This window comes from Felis catus, chromosome F1 (genome assembly GCF_018350175.1).
Source record: "Felis catus isolate Fca126 chromosome F1, F.catus_Fca126_mat1.0, whole genome shotgun sequence".
Taxonomy (NCBI): domain Eukaryota; kingdom Metazoa; phylum Chordata; class Mammalia; order Carnivora; family Felidae; genus Felis; species Felis catus.
In genome coordinates, this window is record NC_058384.1 from 63878860 (window position 1) to 63901691 (window position 22832).

General features: G+C 45.6%; 1 protein-coding gene across 2 annotated transcripts in view; it reads left to right on the forward strand.

Annotated features, from left to right (window-relative positions):
• The first annotated feature begins 3152 nt into the window (after window positions 1-3152).
• CD244 (CD244 molecule) overlaps window positions 3153-22832 on the forward strand; it is a 31017-nt gene continuing 11337 nt past the window's right edge. Inside the window, exons 1-2 of one of the 2 annotated variants that reach the window (XM_019822309.3) lie at window positions 3153-4068; window positions 22468-22800. In XM_019822309.3, coding sequence (XP_019677868.1) covers window positions 4011-4068; window positions 22468-22800 — 391 coding nt within the window. In that variant the 5' untranslated portion in view covers window positions 3153-4010. The remainder of the gene's footprint in view (window positions 4069-22467; window positions 22801-22832) is intronic. The other variant, XM_006943031.5, reaches the window with a different exon arrangement.

Genomic DNA, 22832 nt, shown 5'->3' on the forward strand with positions numbered 1-22832 from the left:
AGAAGTACAGGTAAGAACAAAAAGTCAGTCGCCCTCTCACTCACCCCTCCTGAAAATTCTGTTTCTTTATCTGAAGGTTACTGTCACGAATTCTGTCCCCCAGGCACACTTCTCTGCCTTTACACCGCTCAGAGAACACGAATGCACACACTCAGTTCTGCCCACCTGAACAGAATTACATTATGCAGATTGTTTTGTGAATGTCTTAGAGCTCTTTTAATGTGAATATATATATACTTTGGTCTTACTCTGTTTCTTAATTAATTTCTTTGAGAGAGAGAGGCCATGCTCAGTGCAAAGCCTGATGTGGGGCTTCATCCCATGACCCTGGGCTCATGATCTGAGCCAAAATCAGGAGTCGATGCTCAACTGACTGAGCCACCCAGGTGACCCTGTCTTACTCTTTTCAAAGCCTTAAAAAAATTTTTTTTAATGTTTATGTTTTGAGAGAGAGAGAGACAGACGGAGCATGAGCAAGGGAGGAGCAGAGAGAGAGGGAGACACAGAATCTGAAGCTCCAGGCTCCGAGCTGTCAGCACAGAGCCCGACGTGGGGCTCAAACTCGCGAACTGCGAGATCATGACCTGAGCCGGAGTCGGATGCTCAACCGACTGAGCCCCCCAGGTGCCCCTGAAGCCTTCTTAATATACTATAGTATAGAATGAATACACCATTTTTAAAAATTCCCTACTTAGTAACATTTTGGCTATTTTCAGTTTTTTCACTGAACAGTGTTGTAAGAAAGAAACGTACTTATCTTTGGACATTAGTGAAAATATTTTTGGTGCGTTGGAGTATTCCTGTTGTGTGAATTCAAAGAGGGGGTATTGCTAGGTCAAAGGGCATAGGTATCTCACATGTTAATGGTTGTTAAAGCGACTTCTAGTGAATTATCAGAACCGAAGGGGGTCGTAGGGACACCAAACGTATAATTAATCTTACAAGCGGGTGGTCTTGGTGACTTGTGACTTTTGCAGTTGGGCTCAGATACAAGAACGACCCTGACTCAGCGAAACACGATGCCAGTATGGTTCGAGAAAAAGAAGGATGAGAGGGAGGGCTTGATGAACCTGTACTTCCTGGATGGTCACTGAATTTCCGATGTCCCAGACTCACAGAGACCTGGAGACTATGCATGGGAAGTGGGGCTATGGGAGTCCTTGAGTTCAGGTGGACTTTGTAGGGGTTTGGTTCTTCATGCTAAAGTGGCCGAATTGCACAGAAGGGCCCTCCGTACGAGGACCCTGCAGGGCGAGTTCTAAACCCCATGAAGGCAGGATGGCAATGCCTTAGCTCACCAGCACTGTCTCAGGATGGATGGAAATGCTTTCTTTAGGGAAATCATTCATTCCTTCAGCCCTCAACACTCTGTAACTGACTATTAAGAACCAGACACTGGGCCAGGCTCTGGAAACACTAGCTAGGGAGAGCACAGACTTCATGATGAATCACTCAGTGTCAGGCAGGGCAGCGTGGAGACGAATAGCAGTTATCATGTGGTAGAGTATGGTTAAGACTGTAACTGAACTCAAGAGGCTCGCTGCTTGGGGTGCATGCACTGAGTACACCCCAAGGAAGTTTGAAAACAAAGAACTTTTCATTACTTGCTACAAGTGAGGAGACGGGGGGAGAGCTCTCAAAGGGCTGTCTCCCGTGGGGTTAGTACAGGAAGCCTTCCTTCAGTGTGTCAGGAGACTCGGGCAGGGAGCTTACAAAAGCACTTCAGTCGCACACGCCTAGCGTGTTAACAGGCTGGTGCATACCACATATGTTCGAAGAGTGGCAGAAAACTCTGCCCAGAGGAGATCTTAGTATTATGATGAGCTAAGGGTAATTTCAGGACAACTTAGGGGGGCTTCTGCAGGGGTCCTCAGCTCCAACCCAGCTCACGCTGGCTTGCATCAGGGGCTGATCAGGCGAGGCACACCTAGCTGGGCATCTCTTTGGGCAGAACTGTTAGTTCTGCAAAACAAAACACATTCCTTCCCTGCTTTTGTCCCTTCCCCTCCTCCCTTCTGCTGATAGCTTTCAGCTCTCTGATTTGAGTAACTTCCCGTTGCATTCTAGCTGACAAGACCACAAGACCCAAGTGGTATGTCTGGTCCCAGTTCATTTCCAGGGGTTGGTGGGGCATCCACGCAACTGATGGAGACAGGATGGAGCTGGTGTTGGGGTCGGGATCGGTGAAGCCGGTTCGTAAATGTTGCTGGTTAGTTGCTTTGAACGGTTGGCTTTTGTCCCCCATCTTTTGTGGCAGGAAATTTACTCTTATTGCATCAGTCTTGAGCACCCCTTCTCAAGGTCAAGGGCATGGCTAGATGGGCTCTGGCCTCATCTAAGGGTGGGGGCTGCCCCTTGGGAGGAGACATAGAACAGCACAGTTGACAGCCATGGCACCAGCTGGAATAAGTCACGCAGGGCTACATTAAGAAAAATAAAATGCAACAAAAAATAATAAAAGGGGGGCGCCTGGGTGGCTCAGTCAGTTGAGTGTCTGACTCTTGATTTCAGCTCAGGGCATGATCCCAGGGTTGTGGAATCGAGACTCGTGTGGGGCTCTGCCCTGAACATGGAGCCTGCTTGGGATTCTCTCTCTTCTCTCTCTCTCTCTCTCTCTCTCTCTCTCTCTCTCTCTCTCTCTCCCTCCCTCCCTCCCTCCCCCAGCCCCTCCCCTACTCGTGCTCACGGGCTCCCTCTTTCTCTCTCTCTAAAATAAAAGAAAAAAAAAACATGGAACCTTACCTGTGTCCAGAGTTTTTTTCATGCATATTCTCAGCTACAGTTTTTGATTTGATCCTGAAAACTAGCCTGCGAGGAACCCGAGCCAAGGACCGACCCCACAGGCTTGGAAGGTAACTTGGCCAGGATCACACAGGCTGTTAAGTTGCTGACCTGACACTCAAGTATACTATGTCTTTGCCTCCAATTCTGCGCTCTGTTCGGAACACTCTGCTTCCTTCCTCGGTAGCCAAGGCTCTAGTCTGCCTCCCTTCAGCCCAGCTTCAGCTGGGGTGATTGGAAATGGATCAAAGGATGAAAAAAGAACGGGACTGACCTAAAGGGAACTGAAAGTATTTGCTGCGAAGGGGGAATCAGAAGAAAGAAAAAGGCAGGGGGCCTCCGGGGGAAGGCCTCAAAGCAAATGCTTTCTGGGGAAGGTGGGACCACCGCCTGTGCCCCTCCATGGGGGCATAAGAAGGATCAAAGTTGCCTGGCCTTCCCGGAGGGTGGAACTGAAGTGTGGGCGGGGAGGCACAGCAAAGGCAGGTCTGTGTCCTGTCTGGGTGACAGAAGGCAAGAGAGGCAGAGAGGACGCTGTGGGAAAGTAGAAAAAGAGGAAAGGAGGGGATATAGAAGCACAGATAGGAAACAAGCAAAAGCAAGTCTAGGCAGGGACGCTGCAGTTGGCTTGTGCTTAGACCCGGGTATCAACTTGGGGAGCTTACCCAGCTCTTCGACCTCCCTGGGGTCCCCTGCTCCTTTCCTGCCACATTTCACCCCCTTAGGCAGGGCTCCACTTCTCAGCCCACGCGCCCCCAGCCCTCCCACCTTCACAGTGCCTGTTGGAATGGGGGCAGTGTGGGATAATGGCTCTTGGGTCCCCATGCAGCCTTCTGCACGCTGCCAGGAGGTGGGAGAGAACCGGAACGTGTCCTGGGAGTCTGCTCTTTGAACGAGGAAGCCTTGCTGGGGCAGAGCGATGGACAGGATTTGGAAGCTGGTTTTGTGAGTCACTGTGAACTCTCAGCACCCGCCCACTTGAGGCCAACTTTGAAAGCTCAGCTTGTATGAACTGTCGGACCAGGTCCAGGTACTGGGACTTTCTCAGTGGCCTTGTTAGCTCTCAGCCGCTGAGAACAGCCTTGAGTTGAGGAAATTGTGGCCGGACAAACAGCAAGGCAGTTCTGCTCCCCTGTCAGTCACTCTGCCGCTGGCTGGCTGCAGCTGAGCCCGTGCCCAGCAGCGTGTCTGGCGGGAGAGGAGCCGGCTGACCCGTCTGTCCTCTGGGGATGTTGGGGCTGGCTCTCGTCCTCACACTTTTGTTCCTCAAGGGGCTTCAGGGCCAAGGTAAGGAGGCCCAGCCTGGTGTGGGTGGGGGAGAGGCTGGACTTGGGACTGGGGCCCGCAGGGGCAGTGGAACCCTGAGCCTCTGGATCATGCCCACTTACGTGGTCACCTGCAAGCGTGAGTCTGGGTGGCTCCTGACAGCTCCGGGCGGGCTGGTTAGGACGGAACGGGCTGGCCCTGGTGTGGGAGGCCCCTGAGAAGCCTGTCTGTCTGGCCATGCCTTCGGCAATCCGGGCAGCCCGGGGCAAGGAGATTCCTTTCCACTGGCTTCCATTGACTTTTCTGTATAGTGGGGAGAAAGCGTCCTCTTTGCTGGCTGTAAGAAGGACAAAGGAAATCTGCTCTAATTTGGTACGATTACCAACAGAGAGAAGTGACCCCTGGGCTTGGGTTTCTCTAAGGAAGTTGGGTGGTTCTGGAAAGCGGAGACTGATAGATTGCTCCCCGAGGCAGGGAAACAGCATGGAGGGGAAGGGAGTGGCCAACAGCCACTTTGCATGAATGGCCTGGTCCCTTAGGCCTCGGCAGCCTCCAGCAGCCCAGAGGCTATAGGGACCTGAGCATTATTATTATTTATTTATTTATTAAAAATGTTTTTAATGTTTATTTTTGAGAGAGAGAGAGAGAGAGAGAGAGAGAGAGAGAGACAGAGTGTGAGTAGGGGAGGGGCAGAGAGAGAGGGAGACACAGAATCCGAAGCAGGCTCCCAGGCCCTGAGCTGTCAGCACAGAGCCCGATGTGGGGCTCGAACCTACAAACTATGAGATCATGACCTGAGCTGAAGTCCTTCGCTTAACCGACTGAGCCCCTCAGGCGCTCCTAGGGACCTGAGAATTATTTGAGGAATGTTGGCTTGGGTCAGGCGGTCGGGAAGGGGGGGAAGAAGGAGATGGTATACGGAAAGTTCCAGAGCTGAGGGCTGCCCCCCCCCCCTTCTCCGATGTGGAGTCCAGGGTGCTCTGAGATGGGAGCCTGCATTCTAGATCAGTGGCTCTTCGAGGGGCATCATGGCTGAGAAAGTAAGAGGAGGCCCCCCTCTGGGTGCAAAGGGCAGAGCGTGGGGCATTGGATGGTGTTTGTGCAGGGCCTGTTAGAAGCCCGTTCAAGACCCATCTCAGGCACTCCTGCGTCCTTAAAGACACAGTCTAGGTTCTGGAGGACTGGGGGGTGGGGGCTGTAAATATGAACACAAATGCCTTTGTATTTACAAATCTATAACAAATACAGGCAGAGCAGGGCAGAGGGTGCTGGGAACAGGTTGCAGAAGGGAGCTTTGGAGCCTGGGCTCCCGTGTGCGCCCTTGTGGGACCCGGTGACCCAGGACCCTCGGCAGGAGAGGGGGGTTGGAACCCCGTCTTAGGAGCCTTGGAAGCGGCTGGGACAGCCGAGACAGGACTGACGGGATTTGGTGCCTGGCTTTGGGGATGGGAGTGGCAGAAGTGGAGGCGGTTGAGATGGTGAGCCTGTGTGACCGGAGAAAGGGGCGGCCCCGTGCCCACACCCGGGGCCGTGGCACGGTCTCTGGGCACGGCTGAGCCCACCCACTGCAGGGAGAGCAGGAGCCGGGCTCTGGGGCCCCTGGGCTTTGGTCTCAAGGAACTTCTTTCTCTTCGTGCTGTGCCCCACGTCTGTGGGGCTGGCCTGGTGTAAGCTGATTGAAGCTGCTGTCCTGTTTATTTGCTGTCATTTTTAAACCCTTAAAAAGTTTAAAATAATAAGCTCAGAGTTCCAGAGAAGTTGCAAGCATAGTACAAAGGATTCTGGTGTTTCTTTCACCGAGACTCACCAGTTGTTAACCTTTCATCACATCTGCTTTCTTTCTCTCCATATATATATGTGTGCGTATAAATGTATAACAATAATAATTTAATATAATATATATAAATATATAATATATATTATATTATATATTATATTATATAATATATATTGTATTATAATATTCTATATTATATTATAATATAATAATAATAATTTTTGCTGAGCCATTTGAGACTGAGTTGTAGACATTGTGCCCTGTTACTCCTAAATTTTGTAGCGTGTATCTTCTAAGAACAAGGGCGTTCTTATATTATGTCAGCACAGTTATCAAACTTAGTAAATTTAACACAGATACCATCAAAGACACCATATTTACATATTACCAGTTGTCTCCAAAACGTGCTTAATGGCATTCCTTCTTCCCGGGTGCGGAATCCCATCAAGATCATATATTACATTCAGTTACGTATTTTTTTTGTTATGTCTTTTGTTTTTTTATTAAAAAAATTTTTTTAAGTAGGCTTCTGCACCCACAACTTACAACACCGAGATCAAGAGTCAAATGCTCTACCGATTGAACCAGCCAGGTGTTCCTTCTTTTGTTCTGTCTTTTTGGGGGGGGGGCAGAGGGAGAGGGAGAGGGAGGGAGAGAATCCTAAGCAGGCTCCAAGCTGAGCGTGAGCCCTGATAAGGGGCTCGATCCCACCACCCCAGGATTATGACCTGAGCCGAAATCAACAGTTGGACACTTAACCGACTGAGCCACCCAGCTGTCCCTGTTATGTCTTTTAATCTACAACTGTTCCTTAGCCTTTTTTCTTCTTTCACGACTTTGACATTTTTGGAGTACCAGACATTGTTTTGGTGAAAGGCTCCTGAATCTGAGTTTGTCTGAGGCTCCTTTGTGTGATCCAGGCTATGCATTTTGGGCAGGAATACCACACCAGTGATGCTCTGTTTCAGAGCATCCCATCAGGACATATGATGGCAGTGAAACCCTTTAAAAAAACAACAAAACTTGGCTTACTGAAGAATTTGATATGCATAATATATATGCAAGAAGTTTCTACCGTTCTCGAGCTTTGCAAAGCTTTTTCCAATGGCTTCTCCAGGCTCAGTCAAAGCCACACATGTCACAGTGGCCTATGAGATCTGGCCTCCCTGACCCCCGACCCCTTCCTCTCTCCCATAGCACCGCATTCAGCCTCCCCGACCTGCTACGATACATGCACGAAACGCGTGCCATGGCTTTGCACTCTGTTTTCTCTCCTGGGACGCCGCTTCCCTGCTGGCCGCCTGGCCTGCTCCCGCAGCCCCTCAGGACTCTGCTCAAATACCACTGTCTCAGTGATGGCCTCCCACTAAGAGTGCCAACCTGCCACCCTGCAACGCCTTACCTCCCTCTCCGCTTATTTTTCTCCACAGTTCTCATCTCCCTTGTGTGGGCTCTACTGTTGTCTTCTTTATTTTCCGTCTCCCAGGCACCTCTTTACCTCACTGGAACATAAGATCCTCGAGGCCAGGGCTTTCCTCTGTTTCGTTCATGGCTGTATCTTCAGCCTCTAGAACAGGATTTGGCACAATTGGAGTCTCAATGTATCCTTATTGGTTGAATAGATGGGTGACTACTTTAAAGAATCCGTAGAATAAAGTGAGAGTTTATTTGTCTACCGGAGAGTTTCACTGGGAAAAGCTGTCCTAGATTTTAGGCTACAGACTACGCCGTGGCGTTGAGGAAGTTAACTAACCTCTGGTTTCTCAGTGTTTCATCCACAAGGTGAAGTCAACAGTGGTGGCTGCTCTATTGCGATGTGTGAGCATTAGGGAAGGTACGGTATATAACGTGCTTAGAAAGGTGTTCTTATACCGAGCCCCCCAAAATGATCCCTCGTGTTACTCAGTTCTTTGGAGGCAGGGACTATGTTTCACTTAGTTTGGTGATCAGACTCAAGAGGAGAGACTAATTTGCTGGCTAATTCATTGAGTCAAAAGTGAATTAGAGAATTCTGCATGAGATGGTAAGTTTTAACGAGGGACCCTTTTCTGAGCGTTTTTTCACCGTCATAACCACGATCTTTGGGAGAATGCAACATTTTTTAAAGTTTATTTATTTATTTTTGAGAGAGAGAGATAGAGAGAGGTGGGGGGGGGGGTGTGTGGTGGTGGTGCGGAGAGAGTCCTAAGCAGCTTCCACACTGTCAGAGCAGAGCCTGACGCAGGGCTCGACCCTATGAACCGTGAGATAGTGACCTGACCCGAGATCAAGAGTCAGATGCTCAGCTGACAAAACCACCCAGGTGCCCCAGAGAAGGCAACATTTTTAACACACAAGAACACGCATTCAAGACATTCAGTGCTATTATTATGTTGTATTGTAAAACATTCTAATTGTTTCCACACTCTTGATTCCTACTCCTTCCCTGATGTGCCCGAGCACCTCTGGGCCAGGCCCTGGGCTTAGGTGTTGAGGATTCAATGGTGAATCGTTACATGGATGCCTTGTTCACGGAGCTGACATCTGTCACAGGACTCGGTCTATAATCACAGCCGTGAACTGAGCGAACCCCAAAGGACATGCTAGACTGTGAATGCCCAGGGGCCGTGGACAAAGCAAAAGGGCGGGGCAGCATTTCATGGATTCTAGACTCTAAGGCTTGCTTGCTGGCTGCTCTTACAGATTGTGTTGAATTTTCACTTCTTAGGAAGGAGCCTCTGATTCCGACCCCTCGGCTGGGATCCAGGCAAGTTCTAAGACGGCTGCCGTTCCTTTTATTTATCTCTCCCTCATTGCACCTCCCGTGAAGCAAAGTGAACGGTGAAGTCATCGGGCAGAGGGGGTGGACTGGGACTCAGAGAGCTCGGGGCTGCAGCACCATCCCGGAGGGAACTGGTTCCATAGACATCACTCTAGGGATAGCTGAGCCATTGTCTTCGTAAACAGACATTTTTATTAAAGTGTGACACATGTACAGCACAGCGTGCAAAATGAGAAACGTACGTCTCAGTGTGTTACTGTGAAATGAACACGCTTGCGTATCTACCACACATTCTCTCCACTTGTTAGCTCTTCTCTCTTTCACAAATACAACCATTAGTGGCTCCTGGGTGGCTCAGTCGGTGAAGCGTCCGACTTCGGCTCAGGTCATGCTCTCGTGGTCCGTGGGTTCGAGCTCCGCGTCGGGCTCTGTGCTGACAGCTCAGAGCCTGGAACCTGCTTCGGATTCTGTGTCTCCCTCTCTGTCTGCCCCTCCCTTGCTCGTGCTCTGTCTCTCTCAAAACAAATAAATAAACTAGCAAAACAAAACAAAACACCAAATACAACTATTATTCTGACTTCTGACATTATAGGTTGGTTTGATCTTTATATAAACAGAATCATGTGCTATGTGCCCTGTGTGTGGCTTTTTTGGCTCAACATCTGATGAGATTTATCCGTGTTATTACTTGTAGCTGGTATGATATGACTCTGCGACATTTCAATGTATGACTATATGTACGAGCTTATTCGTCCATTATGCTACTGATGAATCTTTGGTTTGTTTTTGGGGTCCTTCCCCTATTAGAATAATGCTGCTGGGAGCCTATTGTACATGCTTTTTGTTTACATGCATCTGTTGAGTATATGTCTAGACTCGTGGGGGTATGTGTGTACTCTTACAGCAGATGCTGGCAAACCATTGGCCAAAATGGTTGAACCAAGCAGTATATGAGAGTCCCATGATGCTTCAGGGCTGCTGGCTTTTGTTTTGAGGCCCTACAAATGGGAAGTGAAGGCTCGAGGGTGGGGAGCCTGGAAGGCAAAGGTCACAGCCCAGGGAACCACCTCTCTTTGGAAATCCCTACAGTAGAGTCCTTTCCGGCAGTTAGCCGAGATGCATTCTTGAATTTAATTGATTAAATAAACAACCGCACTAAGCCTTTACTGTGTTCCAAGAACTTCGAGAGATTCTGTGGGTGAAGCACAGGTGGAACCTGTTGATTGTATCCTTCAGAATCTTTCAGACGGAGGAAAGCAGGCTTGCACAGCAGCGATGATAAGGGAAGACAGAAAACGCTCAGTGTCACTGATGGGCAAGATTCACTTAGAGCACGGTGGGAGCTGAGAAAATGGAGATTGCTTCTGGTGGGAGAGGGGAGCCTGGGGGTGGCCTTAAAGGATGAAGAATTGCTTAGGAGTTGGGGACAAGGTAGAAAGATACTGTGAGCAGAGGGACAGCTGAACGGATGTAGGGAAAACACAGGGTTTGAACGGGAAACAAAAAGCAAGTGCACCTGTTACCTTGGAGAAAGATAGCAGAAATGAGCTGGTCCAGTTAACTGATACAAGGAGTTGGGGAGCAGGGCACGGGCTGAGTAAGGTCGACAGAGGTTAGGGGGTTGCCTTGTCTGAGCAGAGGAGTCGATATAGCCAGTGAAGCGCCCCAAGGGTGGGGCTAAGTCAAAAGGAAGACAGGAGGGAATGTGGGACGTGGGCCACATATCTACTTTATGATTTTGCTTTGACTGGAGCCGGCCCTGCCCCAGCACTTTTGGGATCTCACTGAGCTCTGTTCACTAAGTCCCCAGCGGCTGCCCTCTGCGTCGCCTTCACCCCGAGCCTGGTGGCACAACCCTGAGCTGAGAAAACCTCAACATCCTTTTGTTGGCTGGTGGAAGCAAACTGCTCCGAGCCTCTCCCCCGCCTGCCTCCCAGGCTCTCAGGCCGCACCCCTCCTCCACCAGCAGGTCCAAGGCAGAGGGAGCCGACTGCAGACGCTGCACGGCTTTAGAGGCTGCAGCTTCGGCACCGGGGCTCCGGGCTGAGCGACTCCCTGGAGTCCTTGACCGCCCTCCATGGGGGCTGCCCATTTCATCCCAAGTTGGCAGTGGAGTTGATCACCTGTCCTCTGCCCTCCCTCTGCAGAGCTACTGTTTTACTCCATTCGCTCTTAACCACCGGAAGAGGGGCCCCAGAGCTGCTAAGCAGTAGCAACAGCAGTGGTGGTGGCCCCGGGGGCCTCCCCTGACCACCGGAATTTGCTGTGGCTTCTCCCCTCTGAACAAGCCAGCCCTCCCTGTCAGACCTTCTCCATCTCTCACTCAGCAGGGCTGACCTTGTGCGAAGGTTCTGTTTTCACACTGGCATTTCTTGGGTCTCCATTTGGCGTATAAGCCCCCCAGGACAGGGACTGAGTCACAGCACCCAGTATACAGTACCTTGCTTGCTCACTTTTCCACTGTACCTTCCCCACGACACCCCGCCTGCATCCCCTTCCAGCCCGGGCCAGTTCCGACCTCCTGCCTCCCCCGCAACACCAGGCTGGTGAGGGCTGCAGAGGGTAATTCAGCACCAAAGAGCAACCACCGATTCGGAGCCTCCAACCTCAGCGGAGCAACAGGTGTCTTGGGAATCCTTGTTTCTGGCCCTCAGCTCCTCCTATTCCCCAGAAAGCTGATTCCAGACTTTCTGCATCTCACCCAGGGTCTGTGCCACTGGCACAGGCTTCATTCATGAGCCTACCCCCTCCTTCTGCAAGAAAGCGGATGCCAGGGAGGGATTCCAGCAACCCGCCGACCATTCCCCAGTGTCAGAGATGCCGGTGAGGGGTCCCCAATGTCAAGCACCTCGTTTACCCCCACGAGCAACCCCATCCACCTCTGCCTTTCCGTGGCCGGTGTTTTTCCGCGTGCTCTGGGCATCACCACTTCATCCACGAGCCCGTCCAAGACCTGCTTGACCCCTGATGACATCTCTGACCTTCAACTGCTCCGTTTCTGCTGGCTTTCCGCTCCCCATTCATTCCCCTCACATTTCAAAAAAACTGTGTTGGAACACCACCCAGTTTCCCCCTCTTGTCTTCCTTTCCCGTGTGTCTCCGTTCCTACTCACACAGAACGCTTTGCTTCTGACACTCCTAGTCACCACCTGTGTGGGAGTTTTCCCAACCCATTCTCTGTGACTCCAGCTTGGTATCCGTCTTATAATTCAACTCAATTCTGATGCTGTCTACCCAGAGATAGCGTCAGATCCCACAGGCTAAGGGCTCAGTCCCACAAGACTACGTGTCAGTCACAAACCCAGGTTGTCACCCGTGCTTCTGAACAACTGGTTAGAGACCAAAGGTTCCAAGGACCACCCCCCTCTTCTGGTTTGATTAATTTGCTGGAGCAGGGAAACACTTATGTTTACCAGTTTATTAAGGGAGATGACGAAGGATACCGATGAGCAGCCAGATGAAGAGACACATAAGGCAAAGTCTGGGGTGGGGGGTCCTGAGTGCGGGACCTTCGGTCTCCATGGAGTTGGGGTGTGTGTCATCCTCCCGATGTGGACGTGTTCACCTACCTGGAAATTTCCCAGACCTGTGCTATTGGGATTTTTTTTTTTTTTAACAAGGATTTTTTAAAAAAGTGTATTTATTTATTTTGAGAGAGAAAGAGAGAGTGAGAGAGCACAGGTGTGTGAGAATAGGGGAGGGGCAGAGACAGAGAGAATCCCAAGCAAGCTTTGCACTGTCAGTGCGGCGGAGCCCTATGTGGGGCTCAAACTCATGAACCGTGAGATCATAGCCTGAGCCGAAGTCGAGAGTTGGATGCTTAACCGTCTGAGCCACCCAGGCGCCCCTGTGCTATTGGGATTTTATGGAGGTTTTCTCACACAGACGTGATCAGTTATTAACTCTCCTTCCAGTCCTGTCTGCCCTCTGGGGGATAGGGGGTGGGGCTAGTTTGAATTAATACCAACTCAGCTTTAAGAGAATACAAACCCTCCTGTACAGCTCTCTCTTCCCCACTTCATGTTGTCACAAGTTGCATCCTTATACGTTGTGTGCCTATTAACATAGATTTATAATTGTTGTTTTGAGTATTTTTTTTCACATCAGATAGGAAAAGAAGAGTTACAAACCCAGAATGCAATAATACTGGCTGTTATCGTTATCTACGTAATTCCCTTTAGCGCTGTTCTATATTTCTTCACGTGGCTTTGAGTTACTGCCTCACGTCTTTGTCCCTTCCAGCATGCCTTGCAGGACAGATCTGTTGGCAACAGTTCCCAGCTTTTGTTTGGGAACTTCTTCATTGGTCCTTCATTTTTTATGCAAGATAATTTTGTTGGATATAGAATTCTTGGTTGGTAGCTTTGTTCTTTTAGCACTTTATACATGTCATCTTACCACCTTCTAGCCTCATGGTTTCCGCAGAGAAATTGGTTGTTAATCTCACGGGGGAATCTCTTGTGTGTGACAAGTTGTTTCTCTCTTGTCGCTTTCAAGATTCTGTCCTTGGCTTTTGACATTTTAGTGTTTATCTCAGTTTGGATCTCTTGCGTTTAACTTACTCGGAGTTCCCTGGGTTTCTTGGATGTGTATATTCATGGCTTTTATTGAATTTGGGAAGTTCTGAGCCATTGCTTCTTCAGATTCTTTCTGCCCCTTTGTCTCTTTCCTCTCTTTTCGGGACTCCTGCTATGCACATGTTGGTATATTTGCTGGCATCCCACAGGGCATCTCACAGATTTTTCTTCATTCTTTTTTCTTTCTGTTCCTCACTCTGAATAATGTCCATTGACCTAGCTTCTAGTTGTGCTGTTGAAACTCTCTGGTGCATCTTTCATTTCAGTTGTTATACTTTCCAGCTCCAGAAATTCTATTTGATTCCTTTTTATAATTTCTGTTTATTGATATTTTATTTGTTGAGACATCATTCCTCTGGCTTCCTTCAGTTCTTTGTCAGTTCTTTGTTTCCTTTGGCCCTTTGAACATATTTAAGAGAACCTATTAAGTCCAATGTCTGTGCTTCTTCACAAGTAGTTTCTGTTACTTTCTTCCCCCCTCCCCCTTATAAATAGGCCGTGCTTTCTTGTTCTTTTATATATTTTGATCTATTTAGTTTGCTAGTTTTTGCTTAGGATTTTTGCACCCATGTTTCTGAGTGAAAGAGCCTTGAATTTTCTTCTCTTGTGATATTCTTGAAGATTTTGGTGTTAACCTGATAAATATGTTAACCTAATAAAACAAATTTGGAAATATTATCTCCCATCTCTAAAAGCGTTTGTGTAAGATTGGAGTTCTTTCTTTTAAAATATTTCTTAGAGTTAACTAGGGATGCTAACTAGGTCTGGAGTTTACTTTGTGAGAAGGTTTTTCAGTATAGATTCAATGTACTTAATAAATTTTTCTATTTAATCTCAATTATAAAAAATTATTGATGGAAAGCAGTTTACAACTCTTAAGATCTTTTTTTAAAATATACATGTTAATTAATTAATTAATTAATTAATTTGGAGAGAGACAGAGAGAGCACAAGAAGGGGAGGGGCAGAGAGAGATGGAGAGAGAAAATCCCAAGGAGACTGTGCTGTCAGCGTGGAGCCCAACGTGGGGCTCGAACTAATGCAACTGTTGAGATCATTACCTGAGCCAAAATCAAGAGTCAGTCGCTTAACTGACTGAGCCACCCAGGCACCCCTACAACTCTTAAGGTCTTAATATCTGTAGGAACTGTGGTGATAACTTAAAAAACCCTGATGTTGCTTATTTGTACCTTTTCACATTTCTTTTGATCAATCTATGCATTAACCATATTTTGATTTTTTTTTTATAAAATAAAAAAAGGCTGTTGATCCTCTGTTGTGTAATTATTTTCCAGCTCCTCTTTCTCTGCATCCTTTCTCTTTTTTTGAACTTAATTTGTTGTTCCTTTTGTGGGTTCTTGAGATTGATGCTTAAATAATTGATTTTCAACCTTGTTATTTTTATAATATATGTATTTATATGTATTTTTAAATATATGTATAATATATATAATTTCCCCTTTAATCATGGCTTTAGATGCATCTCATGAGGTTTTATTTATTCATTTTTTTGGTGCAAAATTATGGTTTTATTAAAGCACAGGGACAGGGCCTGTGGACAGAAAGAGCTGCCCCATGAATTTTGATATATAGTGTTTTCACTATTAATTAGTTCATAATATTTCCTAATTTCCGTTGTGATTTCTTATCTCTCTCTTGAGTTCAAACAAATAGAAATTTTTTGTAAGGTATCTTTCCTTATGTTGATTTCTAGTTTTAAAATCATTTTATGGCTCTACCTATGGTTCAAATTTTGTAAAAGTTTATGTACTCTCTCTTTTTTTTTTTTTTTTGTAGGATTTTATTTTTAAGTAATCTTTACACCCACCATAGGGCTGGTGCTTACAACCCCAAGATCAAGAGTTGCATGCCCCACTGACTGAACCAGCTAGGCTCCCCAAAATGTTGATGTACTCTTGAAAATAATGTAAATTTTGGCATTACTGGGTGAAGTATCCTAAATAGATTATTTAGGTCAAATTTGTTAATTAGTTTTGTTTTTCAAATCTATATCCTTACTGATTATTATTATTATTTTTGGCCTGCTTTTTCCATCTGTTACTGGGGGTATTATTGGTAGCTCCTGCTATGACTGGCTTTTTTCCATTTTTCCTTTTACTTCTGTAAATTTTAAGGCGGAAACAATTTTAAATTGTTCAAACAAATTTACTGTACATCTTCCTGGTGTATTGGACTTTGTGTTTTTATTAAGCATTCTTATTTGTCTTTTTTATTTTTTAATGACTTAATTATCTGTTTTAAAATTAAAAAAAATTTTTTTAAAAATGTTTATTCATCTTTGAGAGACAGAGAAAGAGACAGAGCATGAACAGGGAAGGGGCAGAGAGAGAGAGGGAGGCACAGAATCTGAAACAGGCTCCAGGCTCTGAGCTGTCAGCACAGAGCCCGACACGGGGCTCAAACTCACAAACTGCGAGATCTTGACCTGAGCTGAAGTCGGACGCTCAACCGACTGAGCCACCCAGGTGCCCCTGTTTTAAACTTTTTTAATTAAAAATGTTTTATTATTAAAGTATAGTTGACATATGGGGCGCCTGGGTGGCTCAGTTGATTAAGCGTCCGACTTCGGCTCAAGGCATGATCTCGTGGTTCGTGAGTTCGAGCCCTGGTCAGGTTCTGTGCTGACAGCTCAGAGTCTGGAGCTTGCTTTGGATTCTGTGTCTTCTTGTCTCTCTACCCCTTTCCTGGTTGCACTCTGTCACTGTGTCTCAAAAATAAATAAACATTAAAGTATAGTTGACATGCAGTGTGATAGTTTTAGGTATACAACATAGTGATCCCTCTTGATCTTTAATAATTAATGCATTTTCCCTTAAAGTTCAAAGTAAACTTTAAGTGTAAGAGTAGGCTAATCTTAATATAGCTATACCAACCTTCTTATGGTTAGTGTTTGTATGAAACATATTTTTCATTTTCTTAAAGTTTATTTATTTATTTTTTAATAATCTTTACACCCAGTGTGGGGCTCAAACTCATGACCCTGAGATCAAGAGTCGCATGCTTTTCTGACTGAGCCGGCCAGGCACCCCTGGAACATACTTTTCATTAAAAAATTTTTTTTTAAGTTTATTTGTTTATTTTTGAGAAAGAGCAAGTGGGGGAGGGCAGAGAGAGAAGGAAAGAGAATCCCAAGGAGGCTCCACACTGTCAGCATGGAGACTGATGTGGGGCTCAAACCCATGAACCATGAGATCATGACCTGAGCAAAAACCAAGAGTTGGATGCCTAACTCTCCATGCTACCCACGTGCCCCATGTATTTTTCAATTGTAAGAAATGTTGAAATGGTGGGGTGCCTGGGTGGCTCAGTCAGTTGAGCGTCCAACTTTGGCTCAGGTCATGATCTCACAGCTTGTGGGTTCGAGCCCCGCGTGGGGCTCTGTGCTGACAGCTCGGAGCCTGGAGCCTGCTTCTGATTCTGTGTCTCCCTCTCTCTCTGCCCCAACCCACTCACATTCTATCTCTCTCAAAAATAAATAAACCTTAAAAATTAAAAAAAAAATGTTGAAATGGTGCTTGTAAGAAGCATGTAGTTGGGTTTATCTTTTAATACCGTCTGATCATCTTTGTCTTTTATCTGAGTATTAAGTCTGTTTATATTTAATGTAATTACTTAGTGTTTTGGATTTAAGTCCACCATATTGCCGTTTACCTTCCCCGGTTCCACCTATTCTATACTCCTCTTTTTTGTTCTTTGTTTTCTTCTTTTGGATTGATTACATTTATTTCTTCATTCTTTCTTCACCCTATGCATTAACTTCATAATTACATATCATCTTACTCTTCATTTAGGTATTAGCCTACAGATTAGAGGATGCCTTATTGGCTTATCAAAGTTAATATAAAGTACTAGTTTTTTGTCACTTCTGGACAAGGCACTTTAATTTTCTTCGCCCTGTTTTCAAATTAAGTGTTATTATTGTTTGTATTTTAATGCTCTCAATATTTTAACTCCACAAGACCTCATTATTATGTGTTTACACAGTCAGCATTCATTTATGTGTAACGATGTATTTATGGTTTCTGTTGCTCTTCATTTATTTATTCTTATCTTCGAGTTTCCATCTTGGGTCATTTTCTGTATCTGAAGGGTATCCTTTGGCATTTTCTTTAATACGGATCCACTTGTGACAATTTCTGTCAGTTTTTGTTTTTCTGAAAATGCCTTTATTTCATCTTCATCTCTGAAGTATTTTTTTTCACTGGTATAAAATTCTAGGTAGGTAGTTATGTTCTATCAGCACTTTGAAAATATCGTTTCATTATCTTCTGGTTTTTATCTTTTATGTTTAAATGTCAGCGGTAAATTGTTTCTTTTGTGAACGCCATTTAGTTTTTTGCCCCTTTGGCTATTTTAAGATTTTTCTCTTTGCTTTTGGTTCGCATAATTTTTAAAAGTGTGCTTAGGGTTTTTTTGTTTTGTTTTAATATGGCTTGGGATTTGTAGCACATTTTTTTTTTAACAAGTTAAACATGGGGCTTGAACTCATGACTCTGAAACCAAGGCCTGAGCTGAGATCAAGCATCAGATGCTCAACCAACTGAGCCACCCAGGTGCTCCTGGTATTTGTAGTACATTCTATACATCTGTCTTAGAGAATTTTTTTTTTTTTGTGCTCTAGCTTATTATCAGTTTCCTCATTTTATTTATATTTATTTATTTTTATTATTTAGTTTTCTTATTATTGAACTACAGTGGATATACAATGTTATATTAGTTTTAGGTGTGCAAAGTAGTGATTTGACAATTCTATACATTACACAGTGCTGACCATGATAAGTATAGTTGCCGTTGGTCAAATGCAAGGCCACTACAATATTATTATTATTATTATTATTATTATTATTATTATTATTATTTAAATTTATTTATTTTGAGATAGAGAGAGAGAGAGGGGGAGACAGTGAATGGGGGAGGGGCAGAGAGAGAGGGAGAGAGAGAGAGAATCCCAGGCAGGCTCTGCACTATCAGTGTGAAGCCTGATATGGGGCTCAAACTCACAAACAGTGAGATCATGACCTGAGCCGAAACCAAGAGTCGGATGCTCAACGGACCGAGCCACCCAGGCGCCCTGGTCACTACAATATTATTGACTATATTCTCTATGTTGTACTTTTCATCCATCTTTCATCTCTCTGACTTATTTTGTAAGTGGAAGTTTTATCTCTTAATGCTCTTGACCTATCTTTGTCCATCCTCCCATCGCCCCTCCTTCTGGCAGCCACCAGTTTGTTCTCTATATTTATGAGTCTGCTTCTTACAAATCTGTTTTGATGGCTGTCGGTTTTAGAAAATTCTCATCCATTATTTCTTTTGAATTTACCTCCCTCTCCTCTCCTGGCTCTCCAATTACGCTTTGGTTAGATTTTTTCACCGTATCTCAGACGTTTCTTACACTTTTTTTTTGTATATTTCCATCCTTTTCTTTTTTTTTTTTTAAGTTTATTTATTTTGAGAAAGAGAGAAAGTGCATGCGTGCAAGTAAGTGGCAGAGGGGCAGAGACAGAGGGAGAGAGAGAATCCCAAGAAGGCCCTGCCCAGCGTAGAGCCCCATGTGGGGCTCAACCTCACGACCGCAAGATCACAACCTGAGCTGACATCAGGAGTTGAATGCTTAACCCACTGAGCCACCCAGGCACCCTCATTTTTGAAATATATGTTTTTTATTAAGTAAACTCCACACCCGACATGGGGCTTGAACTCACGACCCTGAGATCAAGAGTCACGTGCTCTACTGACTGAGCCAGCCAGGTGCCCCACTTTTGTTTTTCTGTAATTCAATCTGGATATTTTGTTCTGCCTTATCTTCCAGTTTTCTGATTCTCTTTTCAGTAGCATAAGTGGCTTTTATATCTTTCCAATGAGTTCAGTTCCAATTTTTCAGTTATTTTATGTTTCATTTTTACAATTGTCCTTTGGTTCTTAAAAAAATCCAGTTTCTCTGATAACTGTTGCTGCATAATGAACGACCCCAAAACTTAGTAGTTTAGAACAACAGCGAATGTGCTAGCTTGCGATTGTGGCTGGGCTCACTGGACCGTTCTTTTGGTTTCTGCTTGCGTCACTCATGCATATATGGTCAGCTGTCAGGTTGGCTGGAGATGGCAGCAGATCTAGGGTGGCCTCAGTTGTGGTTGTTTCCCTTCGCTCTGTGTGATCTCTTATCTTCCAGCAGGCTATCTTAGACTTGTTAACACGTCAGCTACACAAGGCTCCCAGAGAACAAGTAGAAATGGGCGATGCCTCTTCAGACATAGGCTTAGAATCGGCACAACCTCATTCTTGCTGCAGTGTATTGCAAAGGCCAGCCCAGTTACAGGAGATAGGGAAAGGAACCCCATCTTTTGACGAGGGGAGGAGCTACAAAGTCACATTGCAAGGGGCATGGCCAGATTTGCATTCTATCACACTGATTTTCTGCTGAAAATTTCAAACTTTAAATTTTAATTCCTTGAAACATTAAACATAATTACCTTAAAGTTTATGACCGATACTTCTGTTATCTAGATGCCCCTTGAGCCTGTTTCTATTGCCTATATTTTCTTTTGGGTTTTGGACACGCTTCCTCTTCTTATGCTGGCTTGTTTTTTAATTTCATTTTGGACACTATGCATTAGAAATAACTTAATGCCCGTGTCGATGTTATTTTCCTCCAGGAATAACTTACATTTGCCTCTAGTAGACAGCCAGGTCAGAAATACTGGAAATTCTAGATCACTTTAATCCAGTTCAGAGTTGAGATCATTCAAAACTAGGCTTCAGTTCCTGTGAGATCTTGTCTACTTCTTGTTCGCTCTTACTCTCAGAGTGTAGCTCTTCATGGTACTACCACCAAATCTGATGGATTTTAGGTATACCCACTTCTTAACACGAGGTCCCTGAACCCCATGTTCTTTTAGTTCCTTGAGTTTATTGCAAACCTCCGGGGATAGAAGTAAAAAATGCTGGTCTTACCTCTCTGAGTTTCCTTCTTCTAGATCTTGGCTCCATAATATTTCACTGTTTTATTAGCTCCCTGATGCCTTTAGCAACATGCTTTTATATTTTGCTCGTTTTTTTTTTTTTTCTAGTTTTTCTTTGTGGGAGGGTTGGTTAGCATGTATTAATGTGGTCTTCCATTATTAGAATTAGAATGCTTTAGGGGCACCTAGGTGGCTCAGTCGGTTGAGCGTCTGACTTTGGCTCAGGTCATGATCTCACGGTTTGTGTGTTCGAGCCCCGTGTCAGGCTCTGAGCTGTCAGCACAGCATGTTGGAGCATGCTTCGAGTTCTGTGTCTCCCTCTCTCTCTCTGCCTCTCACTCCCTCATGCTGTCTCTCTCTCAAAAATGAATAAACATTAAAAAATAAAAAAGAATTCTTTAGATGATTTTCTTAACTCTTCAGTGTACGCTGTGAAATAAAAGTATGTTCTGCTCTCAGATCACAAACCCTCTGGAGTCAGGAAGCATGTCTTAAACACAAAGAGGCCCCACCTCTTCAGGGCCCTGGTCACACTGGGGATTGTAACCAGTGGGGATTGTTCTCAGGATCTCTGTGCAATATTTGATAGGTTGGCCCGTTCTCATACATAGGACCATAGGAGACAAAGGCACAATGTCTGTTTCAAGTTTGGCAATGGGCTGAGCCAGTTCAAATCATGAGACTATGCATAGGAATCCCATGTGTTTTCTTTGTTTTTGTGTTTTTTTAAAGATTCTTTTTTTAAAAAAAGTAGTATCTGCACCCAACATGGGGCTCAAACTTACAACCCTGAGATCACGAGTCGCATGCTCTACTGACCGAGCCAACCAGGTGCCCTGGAACCCTATGTGTTTTATTCTTAGGAGTGTCAAGATCAAAGAAACACAGTCTATCAACCAAATAGTAATTAAACTTTCTTTGATTATTTACTCCGGCTCCTGAGGAAATGCCAAGGTGAAGGTGTGGTTGGGAGTGAGGGCATTTATAATGCATGTAAGACATCTAAAAATCTCCTTCTCCCCTGCTTTCCCCTCAACGTCCTCTATGTTAACAGATTTGTTTGTACAACAATCCCCATCTCTTATTCTCTCTTCCAAATTATTTCTGACCCTCTCTGGCTGACCTTTTCATTTCCTGCATCCACGGGGCCATGCCACATAGCTCCCCTGCCAAAAATGGCCACTGGACCTTCTGTTTTTCTTCACTGACAGCACTAGGCTTTCCTAGGTCAGGCAACGGCAAGCAGCTCTGTCACACCCGTTAATTAGCATACATCTCGATCCCTGTGGAGGACAAGTGCTGGGATATACCAAGGCAGTGTGCTTTTAGTTTTCTCTAATTCTTCTTTTTTTCTTAAAAAAAATTTTTTTAATGTTTATTTATTTTGGGGAGACAGAGAGACAGAGTAGGAGAGGGGCAGAGAGAGAGACACACACACACAATCCGAAGCAGGCTCCAGGCTCCGAGCCGTCAGCACAGAGCCCGATGTGGGGCTTGAACCCAGGAAGCGCGGGATCACGACCCGGGCCGGAGTCGGACGCTCAACCAACTGAGCCACCCAGGCGCCCCTTTCTCTAATTATTCTTTAGGGATCAATCCCCGTGGAGACTTTCTAGGGACTAGAAACTTGGCAAACATTAATAAGTAATGACCGCAGTTTGATGTGCTAAGTGCTGCTACAAGAGAGGGTTATGAACCTCGCTCTGTGGGAGGACAGCGGAGCGAGCTATGGATTCAGCTTGGAAGGCCAGGCTTTCTGGGTGTGGCCCTTCAGAATTTCCAGCAGTCACCGCTGGCCAGGAGTGGCTGCCTCAGCACCGCAGGGAGGGAGTCACGTCGGATATGGTGTTTGTAACATTGTGGTTAAGAGCCCGTCCTGTAGAAGCAAATGGAGTGGATTTCAAGCTCACTGTTCTTACCGTGTAGCTTGGGCTAGTTACTTTTAAGTTCTTTCTAACTCAGTTTTTTTTTTTTTTTCACCTGTCAAATGGGGATAAAACTCTCATAAGGTCACTGTTAAAACATGTAGTTAAATATAGTTAAAGCACATGAAGTGTTTAAAATCTGCTGCCCACAGTAAGAAGTCGAGAGAGTTTAACTATTATTACTGGCCGGTGGGCTCCTCTAGACAAGTGGCACAGAGCCTGGGGAGAGGGGAGGCAGGAAAGGGAAGTACACTTCTAGGCTCTCTTAGCCTCTGGTCTCCTCATAGGTGTCCCCATCTTCTTGCCACAAGGGAAGTCCCATCCGATTGCCCACAATGTTCAGGGCTGATGCCCTTCCTACCTCCTCCAGCCTGAGTTCTCTTCTCTGGAATCCCTAGATTCTGCTAAACGTGTGGTTGGACTCTCAGGAACATGTCTCCGGTTATGCCCTCCCAAGACACTGGCGAAGAACATAGAATCTGTTCAATGGAAGAGGCCGGGGCCCTCACCTTCAGAATCTTCTGTGATACTGACATGGAAGTGTGAGTCTGATTATTGCAACGATAAAAATTGGACTTTGAATCACCTCAACAAAAGATTCGGTTTTATAACCCAGAACTTAAGTCTCACCATCCAGGCAGCTCAGCAGCAGGACAGCGGCTTCTACATCTTTGAGGCGACTGATGAACATGGAAAAGTTAAGGACTACACGTTCCAGGTTTCTGTGTTTGGTGAGTCCCTAGAACAGCGCAGCCTGCCCCTC